The 17,053-nt window shown below is 39.2% G+C and overlaps 1 protein-coding gene across 4 annotated transcripts in view; it reads left to right on the forward strand.

The window, feature by feature from the left end:
* The window catches only part of LOC124115188 (AMP deaminase 2-like), a 76,227-nt gene that overhangs the window by 10,428 nt on the left and 48,746 nt on the right, over positions 1-17,053 (forward strand). For 3 of the 4 annotated variants that reach the window (XM_046476098.2, XM_046476100.2, XM_046476101.2), the window contains exon 3: positions 8,326-8,361. The exons of the other annotated variant lie outside the window; for it this stretch is intronic. In XM_046476098.2, the coding sequence (XP_046332054.2) occupies positions 8,326-8,361 (36 nt within the window). The remainder of the gene's footprint in view (positions 1-8,325; positions 8,362-17,053) is intronic. 4 annotated transcript variants of the gene reach the window in all.

A 17,053-nucleotide genomic window follows, 5' to 3' on the forward strand; every position in this document is an offset into this window, starting at 1 on the left:
TCACCAATGGTCAAACAGTGATATATTATTTCTTTCTGTCTGAAAAAAATACTTAAGTTGCTGATACATGGATTCATACAGTTTGCACATCGGTTTATCGATTCATACCTAAATGAACCGAAAAACATACACAGTCAATCGTTAATTAAAGTTCAGTATTAACTTATCATCATGTTCTCAGTACACCATGTGTTCTAATATAAGAAAATCCCATTTATAGGAGCTGTCATTTGGGTCAGTCTTCCACTAGTTTCAGAGTCACAGAGCTTGTCAGAATGTCCCTTCAGAGGTATACTGGGTGATTTATTTAATATTATTGCTTTTAACGATGTAATGGCTTTGGAGAAGGGTCATTCCACATCCTTGTATAGCGGCCATAAAATTTCCGAGTCCCGTGAAGGGATTCGACCCACGGACCTTTTGATCAAAGGTCGGACGCCTTGTCCACATGACCAAAGAGGTTAACCCCGTCAGCAAGCTGACAAGGTAAGGATGTCATCTGTGGGATGACTCCACACCCTGCTACATACTCCCCCGTCAACAGAAGGCACGTCCCGGGCCGCATAGTAGGGTACTGAGGCTTATTTTGCTCAAATTTAATATGAACATGCTTAGCCCCACGTTAGGCGCCAATGTAGCGGCCATAAAATTTTCGAGCCCCGTAATGGGATTCAAACCACGGACCTTCTGATCAGAGGTCGGATGCCTTATCCACATGACCAAAGAGGTTAACCCCGTCAGCAAGCTGACAAGGTAAGGATGTCATCTGTGGGATGACTCCACGCCCTGCTTCACTGGCAACAATCAACCCTGTCAGACTTCACTTGTAACTGTGAACACAGCACTCTCCATGCATTCATTTCCCCTTTTCAGTTACTGTACTTGTCATTGTGATGCAACATAATTAATGCCCCAATTGCCACAGTGATAGAAATTAGCACTAGCTAGTTTTGATAGCTTTGTCACTATGCAGTGTTAATGAGCTGAGCTTATAATTTTACTAGATTCTAACTTGATATTGTGGCTAAAATCTCATGCTGGAACTGTAGCTCAAGGAACTACTGTAAACTAATCTGCTATGGGTTGGTTGAGCGTGAACACTTCTACACTCACCCTTGGCACAGTGTTGGAACCTTTTAGCTTCTGACTTGGTTCATCCAGTCTGTGCCAACAACTTTTGCATCTACTTCCCATACTTGTCTCTTAACTTCATTTTCTGTAGATATTAGTCTATTATGTAAACTATAATTGCTGAAGCTGACTAGACCAAACAGATTTTTACTAGTCCGGGCTCAGACTAGTGCCTAAAGTCTCAAACTTCACACATGTTACTTCAAACCCATCTTTCAATGTTTAAGAATGTTTCTTGGTGGGGCCATATTTGATTATAATTCTGATCGATGTTTCTCATATTTATTTATTCAATAAGATTTCTTTTTCTTCTAAAGAGAAAACTTTGCAAGTTGGCATGATGCATCAATAATACATTTAAAGTTTTGTCTTCCAAGCTTTACTTCTTTACATAAGTTGACTTACAAAACTGGGGGTGGAGGGGACCCTCAATAATTAATTTCAAGGGTTCTCACAGGAAATATGACTGTCCTGTACAGTAATGAAATGGTGTAGTGGACTGTGTGTTAAGATAATTACTTTGGAGCCTGGAATGGTTGGTTTGTTGGTGTGTTGTTTAACGCCGTACTCAGCAATATTCCAGCTATATGATGGCGGTTTGTAAATAATTGACTCCGGACCATACAATTCAGTGATTAATATCATAAGCATCAATCCACACAATTGGGATCCGATCGATGACATGCATCAACCAAGTCAGTGAGCCTGACCACCCAATCCAGGGGTAGAAACTAACATATTTAGTCCACTAGTCCTTATAATGATAACATATAGCAAAACCCTTAAATATGGCAAATTTCTACTAGTCCTTTTGATACCTTAACTATTGGGCAGTTTGGCAAGGACTACAGGACTAGTGCCAATTTCTACCGCTGCAATCATGTTAGTCGCCTCTTACGACAACCATGTTGCCTTTTATGGCAAGCATGGGTTGCTGAACCTATTCTACCCTGGATCTTCACAGGTCGGAGCCTGGAATGAATCAATTTGTGTTGTATGCTGTACTGTAAGATTTGATAATTATCTTAATTACAGGACCCTTGTTTTCTTGTCAGGAATTAATTACAATGACTATTATTGCAGTCTGCAAGTTTAGTTACTAGGCTGAAGCCCAACTTCAGTGTGGTCTAGTAAGCTCAGCATATAATTGTCAAAATGATAACACTGAAATGTACTAAAATGATTCTAAGAGATAGTTCAGACTAGTAGAGTAGACTCAACGATTTTTGGCACAGACTGTTATTGTGCGCCCTTTGGAACAGTATTACCTTTGTCTGCATCCATTCTATACATTTGTGAGTATTGGACACAAATTTCAGCATTGTGTAAAACCCTGTTTCCATGGATACCAACTGCCACTGTGGTGTGACTGGCACAGTCATGTCAAAAGACGTTAAAAGATGGTACAGGTTGTTGTCCTGCCTGGAGCCGGAGATTGAGGGGATAAAACTAGCACTGCTTGCGTTAGAGTCAGTGTAATGTGTCTGAGTGGGGTATCTATGGGGTAACTGTGTCATCAGATCTCAGCGGGCTAGCACTATAATACCAGCCAGAACCTTTGGAGTCTAGTACTAGGCAGAACCTGTCACTTGACATCGTTTTCAGTAGATCTTAGTGTTAATGTATGGACTCTTATTAGCATAGCTTACTAGACGGAAAGAAATTGTACTTGGCTCGGGTTTAGGACTACTGGCTAAGGGCGCAGACGTCAAAAGCCCGGACTAGTACAAGCAGCCACACACACACGTGCATGCATGTTCGCTGTAATAGTGTGAGTGAAATATTTCACCTCACGTCACCTCACCTATGTTGTGCCAGTCAACAAATCACTTTATGGCAGTGATACTGGTTCTGTTTCCTCTCAACAGCCGTCCATGAAACATTGGTTCCTGTGAGGGAACTTGCCAGGTTACCTCCTTTTGACCACAGAAAACCTGTTTGGCTGGCGAATTCAAAGTTCTAGGCCCACTTGCACAATGCGATCTCAGCGCTAAGATGATCGTAACTCCCATACTTTAACAAAGGCTTACAATAGTCGTAGCACTAAGATCGCTTTGTGCAAGTGAGCCCAGGATTGCATTCCTTTTACTGTCATTAGTGTCAACTTTGCAAATGGTGCAGTTTTGGTCACATGGGACTTTTGGTACGATGTCAATCACTGGATTGTCTTGTCCAGGTTTGATTATTTACAGACAGCTGTCATGTAGCTGGAATATTGCTGACTTTATGAGTTGTAGCTGAGCTACAGTTGTAGAACTCAGTGTTAACATAGCTACAGTTGTAGTACATACAGTTTAAACTGAGCTACAGCAATAATACTTACTTTTGGCCGTCTTAAGCCAGAGGTGACATTTCCTGAACCCGAAGAGCTCATAAACTTGTTGCAAATTAAGTTCAAATGATATGCACTCCTCCATTGAACGAGAGATTAGTCATATGACTGCAGAACTGATATCTTGATGAGTATATGAATTTTTCACAGTGGTCATGATTGGTGGATGAAGTCACAGACACCCATAACTGCTATTGATGCGCTGTAGGTACAGTGATCGCTCGCTATTGCGCTCTTCGATAAAGCGCTACCTCGGTTACTACGCGCGGTAACGCATGGCTCCCAAAATTTATGTACACTTTTATTACTGAGAGTTTTACACAGACATAATTGTATTGTTGTTCGTTGTTCATTTGCACATAACGCTTCTCATTGCATAATCAACCGTTTATCGCTGAATGGAGTTCTAATAATCTGTTTGAAAACATCCGCGGCAAGTCCCGGAAATACGATTGTTCAACTAGTTAACTTTTCACACTATACATCCTTTGATCTTAGAAGCGCATGCATGCAATAAAAGAGAACCACAAGCGAAGTTTATATTCTTAATTAGTGGGCAATCCAATTTAAGGCTAAACTGTCACACACATGTAGTTGCTGTCACAACACGGCGGTCATTCATTTCGTAATCGCGCTTTCGTAACATCGCCTGTTTTTTCCCCGTAGTTATAACAAGCGATTTCATTGGATTAAAATTTGTTTCTAATGACGCTTTCTTGCCGAAATCTGCTACAAGTTTCGTGATTGGTCAATTTTGAGCACGTGACCTCAGGCAGCCAATCAAGCTGTGATACCAAGCTCGTGTTTGATAAATTTCATAAGTTAGCGAAAGATTTTTTGTTAAATCGTGTTATTCTGAACGTTTTAAGCAGGAAATCACGATATATATTAAAAATATGGAACTTCGCGAATGTATCGTGCTAGGTTACGAGCTGTGACAAAGATTTTCATGCATATATTTTTGCATTAAACGTTGTGTCCGAGCCGATGAATATTATTATGCGTCCCTTGGGCCACAGTATTTTTTTTCTGTGTCCATTCTCTTCGTGGCTACTGGACACTCATTAGTCCATCAGGTAAACCCTGGCCAAGTTACTACCCCTCCAAATAAAACAATACTGACATATGCACGTTAATGATTCCTGGACATTTCTGCATTGATCTATTTATATGAGGCATTACACTTATGTATATTCCCTTAAGTGTCTCCCAATTAGCAGCTAATTGCTGCACAGGACAAAACACTAGGAACATCTTTGATCATCTATCACATTGGCTGTGTGGACCATATCTATACATATTACAATACACTGTAAGTTTCATATCTGTTTTTAACATATTTATTCAAAACAATTTTTTTGAAAATGTTACTGTTAGGTATTTCAAGCACATAAACACTAAAATATACAGCTATGAGCGGATGGTTATAATTTATATGCCAGTTTGTATACAATTACAATACCAAATGATATGTCGAAATTAGAAGATAAATACTGTGTGTGTGTCTATTTCCGGGATTTCATCGAGCATTTGCATCTTGGAAATTCATCTCGAGACCCGAAAGCGTTAGCTTGAGGGTCTCGAATGAAAATTTCCACGCCATTTTGTAAAAGTCGGTCACCGGTAGTGATGTCATACATTGTAAACATTGTTGTACATATTTGGTAATTTCTTTGAGGTGTAAACTTTCAACTTGGCACCCAGCATGTTCTTTGTCTTTGTCTAGTTTGCATTTTCATCATCGCCTTGATAATCCAGATATGACGGAAACATTTTTGTGTCGGGTCACATTATTTATGATTTGTAAGCAGCACATAGGATGACGTCACTTATGACAGTGGTGTCGTGTATAATGCGCTACTGCAATCATGACAAATTCATCGGTTCGATGCTAAAAAGGCGCTATTTTAGGGTGTGAAAGAAACAGATTACTGCACTCGTGCCTGTCAGATACCACTGATCTTACAACTCGTTGTTACAGAGCGTATCTAACTCGCTTTCGCTCGTTAGATACGTTTTGACTGACTGAGTATGGTTTTACGCCGCTTTTAGCAATATTCCAGCAATATCACGGCGGGGGACACCAGAAATGGGCTTCACACATTGTACCCATGTCGGGAATCGAACCCGAGTCTTCAGCGTGACGAGCGAACGCTTTAACCACTAGGCTACCCGACCGCCCCTGATACGTTTTGAAACAACTCGTTGTAAGATCAATGGTATCTGACAGACACTCGTGTAGTAATCTCTATTTCATACACAGTGATTCGGTCGCTTGCTTCAGGGAATTTAAATCATATTTTCAAACTTTGACATTTGGTCATGTGACCCAAATTAGCCAATCACAACACAGAACACACTTTCTATAGGTTTACAATATACAATATCTTGAGAACTGAGTTTCACTTTGTGGGAGTTCATTGGAGTGTGAACCATCACACTAAGAGGTTGGACAACAACTGTATGAATATAGTTGCTTTGTGAAAGTTCAATGATGCTTTTCACCATGTATTGACACACAAGACTAGGTTTGAATACTGTCATGCTTGCTCCACATAAGGAGAACCAAAGTGATATGTTTTGGCTTGTGTATGATGACACACTTGTAAACAACCATCACCATGATCAGCAGCCGTCTGTATGTATTTTTATTTACCTCAAATTGTTGGTTTCGCTGCAATGGCCAATGTTTCTGATTTGCGTAACATTCAAATTTCCTCCCACTTTAGGCTGGCATTCTTTAATTGCACTTAAATCCTGTTGAAAGTTGTGTTTTGTCCGACCTCAGTTTGTGCAAAAAACTTTCGAATTTAATATACTTATTACATCATTTTCAAAGATTTTTGTGTTATTATATGGACTGTTGTTAGCTGAGATTACTAATCCAAACAGAATTTGACTAGACACTGGCTTTGCATGCACATGGGGCTTCTGTAGTATTATCAGGTGTTTTGAGAAGGACACTCCTCTGTTTCCCTCTCTAAAGGTCCAGGACCGCCTCTGTGGTCTAGTGGTAGAGCGTCCGCCCGGAGAGCGAAAGGTCCGGGGTTCGATCCCCGGTTGCGTCATACCAAAAGACGTTAAAAGATGATACTTGTTGTTACCCTGTCTAGCACTCGGCATTAAGGGGCTAAAACAAGGACTGGTCGTCTCGGAGTCAGTATACTGTGTCTGATTGGGGTATTCATGTTAAACTGCGGCATCGTATCTCAGTGAGCTAGCACTATAAATCGGCATCAGTCCGAACTAGTACAAGCAGCCGCACAAACACACACACGTACATGCACATCGCTATATAAGTGCAATAATCTTGGACGCAACGTTAAACCCCATTTCACCTCGCATCTAAAGGTCCAAGCTGGGGACACACAGTGACTACACACACTGCAGCAGTGCTCATGTACAACCAACAATGGCCATGTCTTTCTATTGTATTCATGAATTTTAACCCCGTCATGTTTTGCTGGAATATTGCTAAAAGCGACGTAAAACTATACTCACTCACTCACTCATGAATGTTACCTTTATGGAACCAGTTTCCTAAATGATACATATATGTTAGTGGTCATTAGACCTTTAAGATTCAGATTTGTCATATGATGGAGTTTATAGTAAAAAAATTGATGAGTTCATCTTGAAATAACAGTGCAATTGCCCTGTATGTGTATCACAATGAACAATGACAAGGAGAATTCATTTACATTTCAAATACATGTCCCACTATTCACTTTATGAATGATAATAGTACTGTGATGTTCCTTCACATTTTCTTCAGAGAGCTTATCCAAAACGGTCTGGAACATGTTTCCAAAACAATGTCTAGATGTTGTAATTACTGACTGAAAATACAACACAGTTTGGTGATAAACTGGTATTGCTCTATTGATGGATTACAGGAAGATGTTCCTGTTCCTATTGTGGTGTAAACTGGTATTGCTATATTGATGGATCACAGGAAGATGTTCCTGTTCCTATTGTGGTATAAACTGGTATTGCTATATTGATGAATTACAGGAAGATGTTCCTGTTCCTATTGTGGTGTAAACTGGTATTGCTATATTGATGTATTACAGGAAGATGTTCCTGTTCCTATTGTGGTGTAAACTGGTATTGCTATATTGATGGATTACAGGAAGATGTTCCTGTTCATATTGTGGTGTATACTGGTATTGCTATATTGATGGATTACAGGAAGATGTTCCTGTTCCTATTGTGGTGTAAACTGGTATTGCTATATTGATGGAATACAGGAAGATGTTCCTGTTCATATTGTGGTGTAAACTGGTATTGCTATATTGATAGACGTTCATTTTGTGGATGTCTGGTATTGAGTTGTGAAGAAACATGACGCTGGTATTCAGGAGTACATTGACTGACATTGTACTATCTCTGCACCAATGAGTTTGTAATATATATGAGCATATGATCTTGTTCTGTGTTTCTGTATTCTGTCTGAAAAGACCCGTGAAGACCTGGGTTAGAATAGGTCTTCAGCAACCCATGCTTGCTGTAAGATACAACTATGCATGTCGTAAGAGGCAATTAACGGGATCAGGTGGTCAGGCTCGCTGACTTGGTTGATACATGTCATCATATCCCAATTGCATGGATCGATGCCCATGATATCAATCACTGGATTGTCTGTTCCAGACTTGATTATTTACAGACAGCCGTCATATAGCTGGAATATTGCTGAGTGCGGCGTTAAACAACAAACAAACAAAACAAATCTGTCTGAAAATAAACTTACTGTTCCAGGATATGATGAAATGATGACTGATGCGTGTCCCATGGCTGTGTGATAAACCTTATATATCCTGCGTGTTGCTTGTGTGATTGACTGCTCCTGTTTGCTGTTTCAGGTTACCCGCTAATGTCCTCAATTTTAATATCACAGAGTGAGTTTGATAAGCATGGGTGTAGACAGTATTTGTTCGTGTATGTTGCATGATGTCATTCCTCCTGTAGCCTAGTCCCTGTATTGTCATGTATGTGTGTAAGAGAAAATACATCATTGCAATTCAGTTGGTCTTTCATTATTAATCAGTGGCTTACCTGGATTAAGATTGATTTTTTTAAAGTGATGTTTGTTTAATAGACCCACCCTGATCCACAGAAGCCATGACTTTACAGTACTATTAAGGAAAATGTCATGGTCCCTGGTACCTCTTGCCAGAATCGGTTTACAATATCAGCACTTTTAGCATCCTCAAAGGAACAGTGCATGCATTAATGTGGAAAATCCTTTGTTATTTTCATACTCATAGCTTGAGTAATTGATAATGTATCCTGCTTGTGGTACAAATGCCCCAGAAGAAAATGTAATTTGACCTGGGCCAACTTGCACAGAGCTATTTTAGCGCTACAACTATAGTAAGTCTATGTTAGAGTATTGGAGTTATGATCATTTTAAGATTGTGTACAAGTATGAGATCTGCATGATACATGTGCATCCAATGCATCCAATGCCTTTATTGTTACTCCTGTGAACATGTCATTACAATATGTTTTGTAACGAAAGTGTGTTTAGCTTCTGGTTCTATACTTTGATGGAGGGCAATGTTAGAATTGTTTGGAAGTCTTGGGGTCTTTACATTCTGTTCTATAGCACTTCGAACCCTCCTCCTTATGTTAGCTCTTCACATAGGACCTTTGACTTTCATGCCTATTTTCAGAGCTCCAGATTAGCTTTTGGTGTTGTGGGTATTTTACCCATGCATTTTAAAATCATTGGTTATCAGTAATTCTATCTGGGTATTCAAATTTCTGTTACCCACTAGTTTTTACACATGTGGGTATTTAAGTTAAATATTTAAAAACACTATTCATCTGGTCCCTGCAAACTGGTGTCGTGTGGGTTCGAGAGCTTTATAGGACTCAAAAATACCACGATACTTCCACAAGAAAGTGTGATGGCAAATGATCATGATTTAACTGTCATCTTGGAGTTTGGCAAGGTTGATGGAATGCCTGTTTATGATTTCAAAATAAGTTGCTGATTTGCTAATCAAATACGCAGGGTTACTTCACAATATTTTGATGATACGCACAAGTTTTTTTTTTGTAGCGTATCTGTTCGATGCGTATTTGATACGCTTGGATTTTATTTAACTGCGTATTTCTGCATTTCTGATGCGTATTTTATGCAGATACGCAGCTTATCTGGAGCTCTGTACTTTCTAACACTGTTGGGCAAACCACACAGGCATCTGTGTCACTCGTACATTTTCTTCGTTTGATTTCTTTTTTTAGTAGAATGTAGAAATGCAGCGCTAAAAATTGGCACTAGTCCTGTAGTCCTTGCCCAACTGCCTTATACCATATTTTCTTGAGTATAGTGCGCACCCATGTATAATGCGCACCCCCCTCTAGCAGGTTCAATATTTTGGAAAAAAAAGAAATTTGAATATTATGCGCAGAAATTTTTTACACCGTACCCTTTTAAGCGAAGTCCGGCAAACGAACGGGTGCTGAGAAACTTCGTCAGTACAAATTCGAAATTTGAGATAAAAAATCACCAGACATGTTTATTTACCGTTTAAATAGTATTTATTGTTCTGCTAGGCATTGTTTTATATTTAGGGATTAAGATTACCTTGCGTATTTTCTCGTAAACTAAGCTGGAAACAGCAATCAGCTGTACACACGTTTTCTTGGAATCGACCGGTGATTCGGTCAAGACACACCCAATGATATAACTTTATAAGATTTTTAATGCAAGGATCGGCAACAATTGTATCTGAAACTATTTTATTTATCAGGAATAATATATTCCATTATTTTCTTAATTATATGCAACCTTTAATAAACATATTTAAAATAATAATAACCCTAAGCGAAGCAGCTGATCGCTATTCCCGGGTATTATTTTTTACATGGAACATGTCTGACCAGTCACCGTCAAGGCTCACGCGCACATGATCACGTGATCGCGAGAATTTCATGTTGACATAGAATCGTCAAACAAAAACAAATATGACTTTTAACGAGTCAAAGTATGTCATTTATGATATATGTATCCATTCTCTGTCAACTAAAGTTTGTTTCAAGGCGTCAATAGCGGTATTCTGACCGTGGTTGCTGTTAATAACGGTGAGTTGTGCGATCTTCCGATCCCTTCACACACGATTTCGCCGAAATTAATAAAAACAATATTATCAGATTATAAGAAATTTTGAATAAAATCAATGAAATAAGTTACAAACATAAGTCCAGATATACAAAGAACACTTTTTATAGCCAGACATATAAATTACATAATTATTTTGCGTACTTCAGTATGGATTTGTTGACATGGTATTCCCGGTGTTTCGTGTTCACGGTAATGTCTTTCCATGGGGGAAAAAAAACATCCAAAATCATAATTCGTGTATAATGCGCACCCCCTTCTACACAGCTGTGTTTTTTCAAAAAAAAGTGTGCACTATACTCAAGAAAATACGGTATTCAAATTTCTGTTACCCACTAGTTTTTACACATGTGGGTATTTAAGTTAAATATTTAAAAACACTATTCATCTGGTCCCTGCAAACTGGTGTCGTGTGGGTTCGAGAGCTTTATAGGACTAAAAAATACCACGATACTTCCACAAGAAAGTGTGATGGCAAATGATCATGATTTAACTGTCATCTTGGAGTTTGGCAAGGTTGACAGAATGCCTGTTTATAATTTCAAAATAAGTTGCTGATTTGCTAATCAAATATGCAGGGTTACTTCACAATATTTTGATGATACACACAAGTTTTATTTTTGTAGCGTATCTGTTCGTTGCATATTTGATACGCTTGGATTTTATTTAACTGCGTATTTATGCATTTCTGATGCGTTTTTTACGCAGATACGCAGCTTATCTGGAGCTCTGTACTTTCTAACACTGTTTGGCAAACCACACAGGCATCTGTGTCACTCTCACATTTTCTTCGTTTGATTTCTTATTTATGGTAGTATGTAGAAATGCAGCGTTAGAAATTGGCACTAGTCCTGTAGTCCTTGCCCAACTGCCTTATAGTTAAGACATCATAAGGACCAGTAGAAATTTGCCCAATTTAAGGGTTTTCCTACATGTTATCATTGAAGGACTAGTGGGCCAAAACTGTTGTTTTCATAACTGGAATTGTATGTTTGTTTTGACTCATCTGCAGTAATGATATGCTACTGACTAAACCATCTACCTAATGATGAAAGTAGTAGTGTACAAGAACAATTTACTGGTCCTTCCAGAATTTTTCTAATCAGACTATGTTTCTTTCGAACACTGACACTTCATTTGCAAGTTCAGCGGTAGAAACTAACAGTTTTACTCCACTAGTCCTTATAATGATAACATGTAGCAAAACCTGTAAAAATGGCAAATTTCTACTAGTCCTTATGATACCTTAACCATTGGGTAGTTTGGCAAGGACTTTAGGACTAGTGCCAATTTCTAACACTGAAGTTAATGAATCAGTTAATTCACACTTCAATATTCAACATGAAACTGGAAAAAAAGGTGTTCTTATCATTATCCACATGTTCATTGTTAAATATTTAGACAGCGTTAGAAATTGACACTAGTCCTGTAGACCTTGCCAAACTGCCCAATAGTTATGGTATCATAAGGGTTAGTTCTAACGGTGAACGGGGGCACCCTTTATATCTAACAACCCTATGGGCATTCTGCGTTAGAGTTGGTCCCCAGCAACCAATGCTTCTTGTTAGAGGTGACTTTGTGGATTGGGTGGTCAGTGACTTTATTTCGTGTCATCACAACTCACTGCTCACTATGTCACATTGGTTTGTGTGGTAAGGGCAGTCAGGTAGCCTAGTGGTTAAAGCGTTCGCTCGTCACGCTGAAGACCCGGGTTCGATTCCTGACATGGGTACAATGTGTGAAGCCCATTTCTGGTGTCCCCCGCTGTGATATTGCTGGAATATTGCTAAAAGCGGCGTAAAACCATACTCACTGACTCAATGGTTTGTGTGGTGTTGATTGTTTATTTACAGGCCATCATCAGCTGGAATATTGTTACGTGTGATGGCAATAGTCAAACAAGACAAAACAGTCAGGTTGAACATGTTTAAGTAAAGCGATCAAAGAGAATAGTATATTGTTTTGTTCTAAGCAATATTATTTACCAAGTCACATTCAGATAGAAAAAGGGGGCACGGGTGGCCCAGTCGTCTTAGGCGCCGTGATTCGCTGTGCAGAGTTGCGTCCCTTGGGCACGCCAGAAACCTATGATTGTGGGATCGAATCCCCGTTCGACCCGATTATGTTTCTAAGTTTGTCAGCACCATACCCGTGCTCGTGGGTTTCACCGAAGTGGTAAACGTCTGAGACCTGCATCACTTCGGGCTTTCCTCCCACATTAAGCTGACACGCCGCGATATAACTGGAATACTGTTAAAAGCGGCGTTAAACCCAACTCACTCACTCAGATAGAAAAAGAATTGTTTTGATAGTTTGAAACTTTGTGCTTGTGGAATGTATCTAATCCTTTACCCTTGTATCACATTCCCTGCACGTCATTGCACAGCAATATTGCATGATATCACATAGCATGTCAACTTTGAATTTGCAAGTCTTTCAAAGAACTAATAACATGGTTATAAGTTTGCAGGGGGTCCTCCTTTTGCAAAATACCATAGACGAAACCCTGAAGGATCCTTTAATTCATACCACTCATTGCGCTAAAATACGATTGATAAGGGGATCCTTGACATTTGACTTTCTTAATGTTGTATAGTGCCACTAGTCTCGTTAATTGTCTTGAATTTACCTGAATCAGTCAAGTAATTGTGTTTGGAATGTGCTTTATATTCGGAACTTGCTCAAATTGTGATTTAATAAACTCACTCACACTCACTCACTGATTTAATAAAGGGATCCTTGTCATTACTCTGATGGTAAAATGTGGTTTCTTAGATTTAAATACATTGGAGGAAAACCCCAGGACTTTCTTATATTGAACACTGCCATTAATCTTGTACCACATCCTCTTGTCTGGCAATAAAATTATGTTATTACCGCTAAGAACACTTGTCTGAGCATTATTGCTTTGTTTTATGTCAGTGTTGAAAATGAAGCCTTCCTGTTTGGCAAAGACTGGAACCTGTGGAGCACCTCAGTGGCAATTCTGGATTAGATGAGGTCCAGAACCCCTGCTGGTTGTAAGACTAAGAGGCTACCAAATGGCCTGGGTGGTCAGGCTCGTTCCCTGATGGCTTAGTACCCTGGTGGCGTGGATCATTGTTCACAATATCAGTCACTGGATTGTCTGGTCCAGTCTTGATTATTTTCAGGCCGCCATGTTTTTGCTGGAATATTGCAGTGTTAAACAAAAAAATCACACACACTTACGAAACTGTAGAGCAGGAGTGGTACCCTTTTTATGAAAACTGTATATATTTTCCATAATCAGTATTTGAGTTCATCTCAAAGAGTGAGTGAGTGAGTGAGTATGGTTTTACGCCGCTTTTAGCAATATTCCAGCAATATCACGGTGGGGGGACACCAGAAATGGGCTTCACGCATTGTACCCATGTCGGGAATCGAACCCTGGTCTTCGGTGTGAAGAGCGAACGCTTTGACCACTAGGCTACCCGACCGCCCCTCATCTCAAAGAGCATTATGTTCTCAGAGCAGGCTACAATTACTGTTGATTAGGCCAAACTGTTTGTGTACATCCATTACTGTGTTTGTGTTTATCTAGTATATCAAATGTTAAAATAGCATGGATGTATCCCCAGTCATGTGTATGACATGATTCATATACAGTAAAATACGTTTAAAACGAACACGCTTATAACGAACTGACGGATATAATGAACTTTATTTTTGGTCCCGGTCATTTGCTGTATAGATGTTGTATATATGCTTATAACGAACTACGGTTATAACGAACTGAAATAAGTGGTCCATTTGAGTTCGTTATAACCGTAGTTTACTGTATTATGTAGTTGGCGCACTCCACATTGATGTCATTTTCATTCACAGCTGCCTGACTACAGTTACTTGATTCTCAAGGTTGAAACTCATATCTTAAACCACAATGAGTTTTTCACAATTGGTGGTATCAGAAAACTGATATATCACACAATGCGGATCTTGTGATAGTTATGAAAATGTTTACGTTTGTGAAATTCTGCAAACTTCATATCCAGCCTGTTTAATCAAACCATGCTTCACTGAGCAAACAACAAATGAACCAGTTTTTGGACATTCACTCTTTGAAAACTATTTTCAATTACACAAAGAAAAAGATCGAAGCTATTTGCATAAATTTGTAAATTGTCTTGAATTTACCTGAATCAGTCAAGTTATTAAGTATGGAATGTGTTTTATATTAGGAACCTGTTCTGATCTTTAAATTTGTTATAATTGGTTTCAATAATAATATCCATTAGACATGAAATTTAATTGAGTAATAAATATAATTTATTAAGTTCATTATTTTTTCTTTGACACACAACATGATGGTAAATTATGAATCTTATCATGATAGACGGAATCCTAAATGATCCCTTAGTTGATACCAGTCATTGTGTGGGGCGGTCGGGTAGCTTAGTGGTTAAAGCATTCGCTCGTTACGTCAAAGACCTGGGTTCAATTTCAACACAACCGAGAATTCGACACATTCGTTTGGGGTTTGGCTGCACATATATTTTGGAGTGTGTTTATGCTTTGCTGAGTGTGTTACTCAGTGGATGAACCAGAGCTAAGAATAACTATGTCGGCAGGTCCTGACTGTAGCTTTCCGTGAAAATGTACTTACTATGCTTATTCAATGAAATTCTGTCTGCACTACGGTCTGTGCCAAAACGTTTACTCCACCAGCCGGTCAAGGCTCATACTCTTAATAACATTTGCAGTCCATTTTAGTGTCAAAATATAGGGACTATTATGTCTGTGCTAGCTAAGGGCTGCGAAGTTTTAACAATTCTTGTGAAATAATCGGTAATATATTGTACAGACGATACTTGAAGTTTGTGAAATCGCGATATAAATGGAACAGGAACTGATGGGGATAGCTCCCGTAACGGCAGAAGTAGCATGGCTGACAGTAAGCATGGCTAAAGATGAGGACATGGTGGTAATGGCGGACACCCCAAATGTTGGTTTTAAAAAAAAGTTGTATTCAGGTTGTGCTGAGCAGTCAACACATATCACTATTGAGCAAGGGGGTATTGAGTTCAATGAAATAATTTCTTTCTATTTTTGGGGTGTATTGGGTGCGGCCGGGTAGCCTAACGGTTAAAGCGTTCGCTCATCATGCAGAAGACCCGGGTTCGATTCCCGACATGGGTACAATGTGTGAAGCCCACTTGTAGTGTCCCCTGCTGTGATATTGCTGGAATATTGCTAAAAGCGGCGTAAAATCATACGCACTCACTCACTTGTGTTGTACAGTAGAACATGGATATAACGAACACTGATATAGCGAACAAACGGATACAACAAACTGTTAAAAAATCCCCTCTTTTTCTCCTATATCATATCATATTAAATTTACGTATTTAACTAACTCTCTACAGTGAACTAACAGATACAGCGAACTGATATCTGATCACCGACAAGCCCATCTATCACTAATTAGTGACGTGTATAGCGAACTGAGAAATCTCTCAGTGTCAAGTGTCACTGACAATTGGCTGTACGCAATCAGTGGCGAATCAACACAATGGCGGCAAATCAATACAATTAGCAGTGACGGATCAACCTTGTTAAATTTGCATTGTGTTAATCTTACCTGTACATGTAATCTTGTCTGTAAAACAAACATTAAACATATACATTATTACGATATTGTCTCCAAGTGTCAGTTCACTTGCATATGAGAATTATTATTACTATTGATGCTGGCATAAAAACCAAGAAAGACATTGCAATTATGAAGAAGAGAGAATGCATTCTTGAATCCTGTGACTCGACTGATTTTGGACCTGTCCGGGGGTTACGAGCTGCCAATAACCAAGACGTAGAGGACGCCCTCTTCAAGTGGTTTCAAGCCATGAGAAGCAAAAACATTACGTTAGTGGTCCGTTACTGCAGACCAAAGCTGGCGAACTTGCAGTGAAATTAGGCCATGAAGAATTCACGTGTAACACTGCAATTACGTGTATTATGTTGTGTCTTATCCAAGATGGCGGACATTTCCGAGCGAAAACGTGTATAACGAACAACGAACAACGGATATAACGAACTGATTTCTCTGGTCTCTTGTAGTTCGTTATATCCGTGTTCTACTGTATTGTGATACCAGTGATATATATATCATATCGCTAGATGTCAGGCATTACGCAACGGTGGTGCCAAATAGACTAGCGATAGAAACTAACAGTTTTAGTCCACTAGTCCTTTGATTACATTGAACAAAATCCTAAACAAATGGCAAATTTCTACTAGTCCTTATGATACCTAAACTATTCAGCAGTTTGGCAAGGACTATAGGAATGGTGCCATTTCTATCGCTGTAGACCATTCAGAATTGTCTAGACCCAGACTTCATTCTAGTCGATTACCGTATTCGACGTAATAAGCGCCCCGCTCTAATAAGCGCCCACGGCGGTATTTGCTAATATATTGGCTGGTGAACAATACCAATTAGCACC

The sequence above is a fragment of the Haliotis rufescens genome, unplaced genomic scaffold (genome assembly GCF_023055435.1).
Source record: "Haliotis rufescens isolate VD_foot unplaced genomic scaffold, xgHalRufe1.0.p SCAF_86, whole genome shotgun sequence".
Taxonomy (NCBI): Eukaryota; Metazoa; Mollusca; class Gastropoda; order Lepetellida; family Haliotidae; genus Haliotis; species Haliotis rufescens.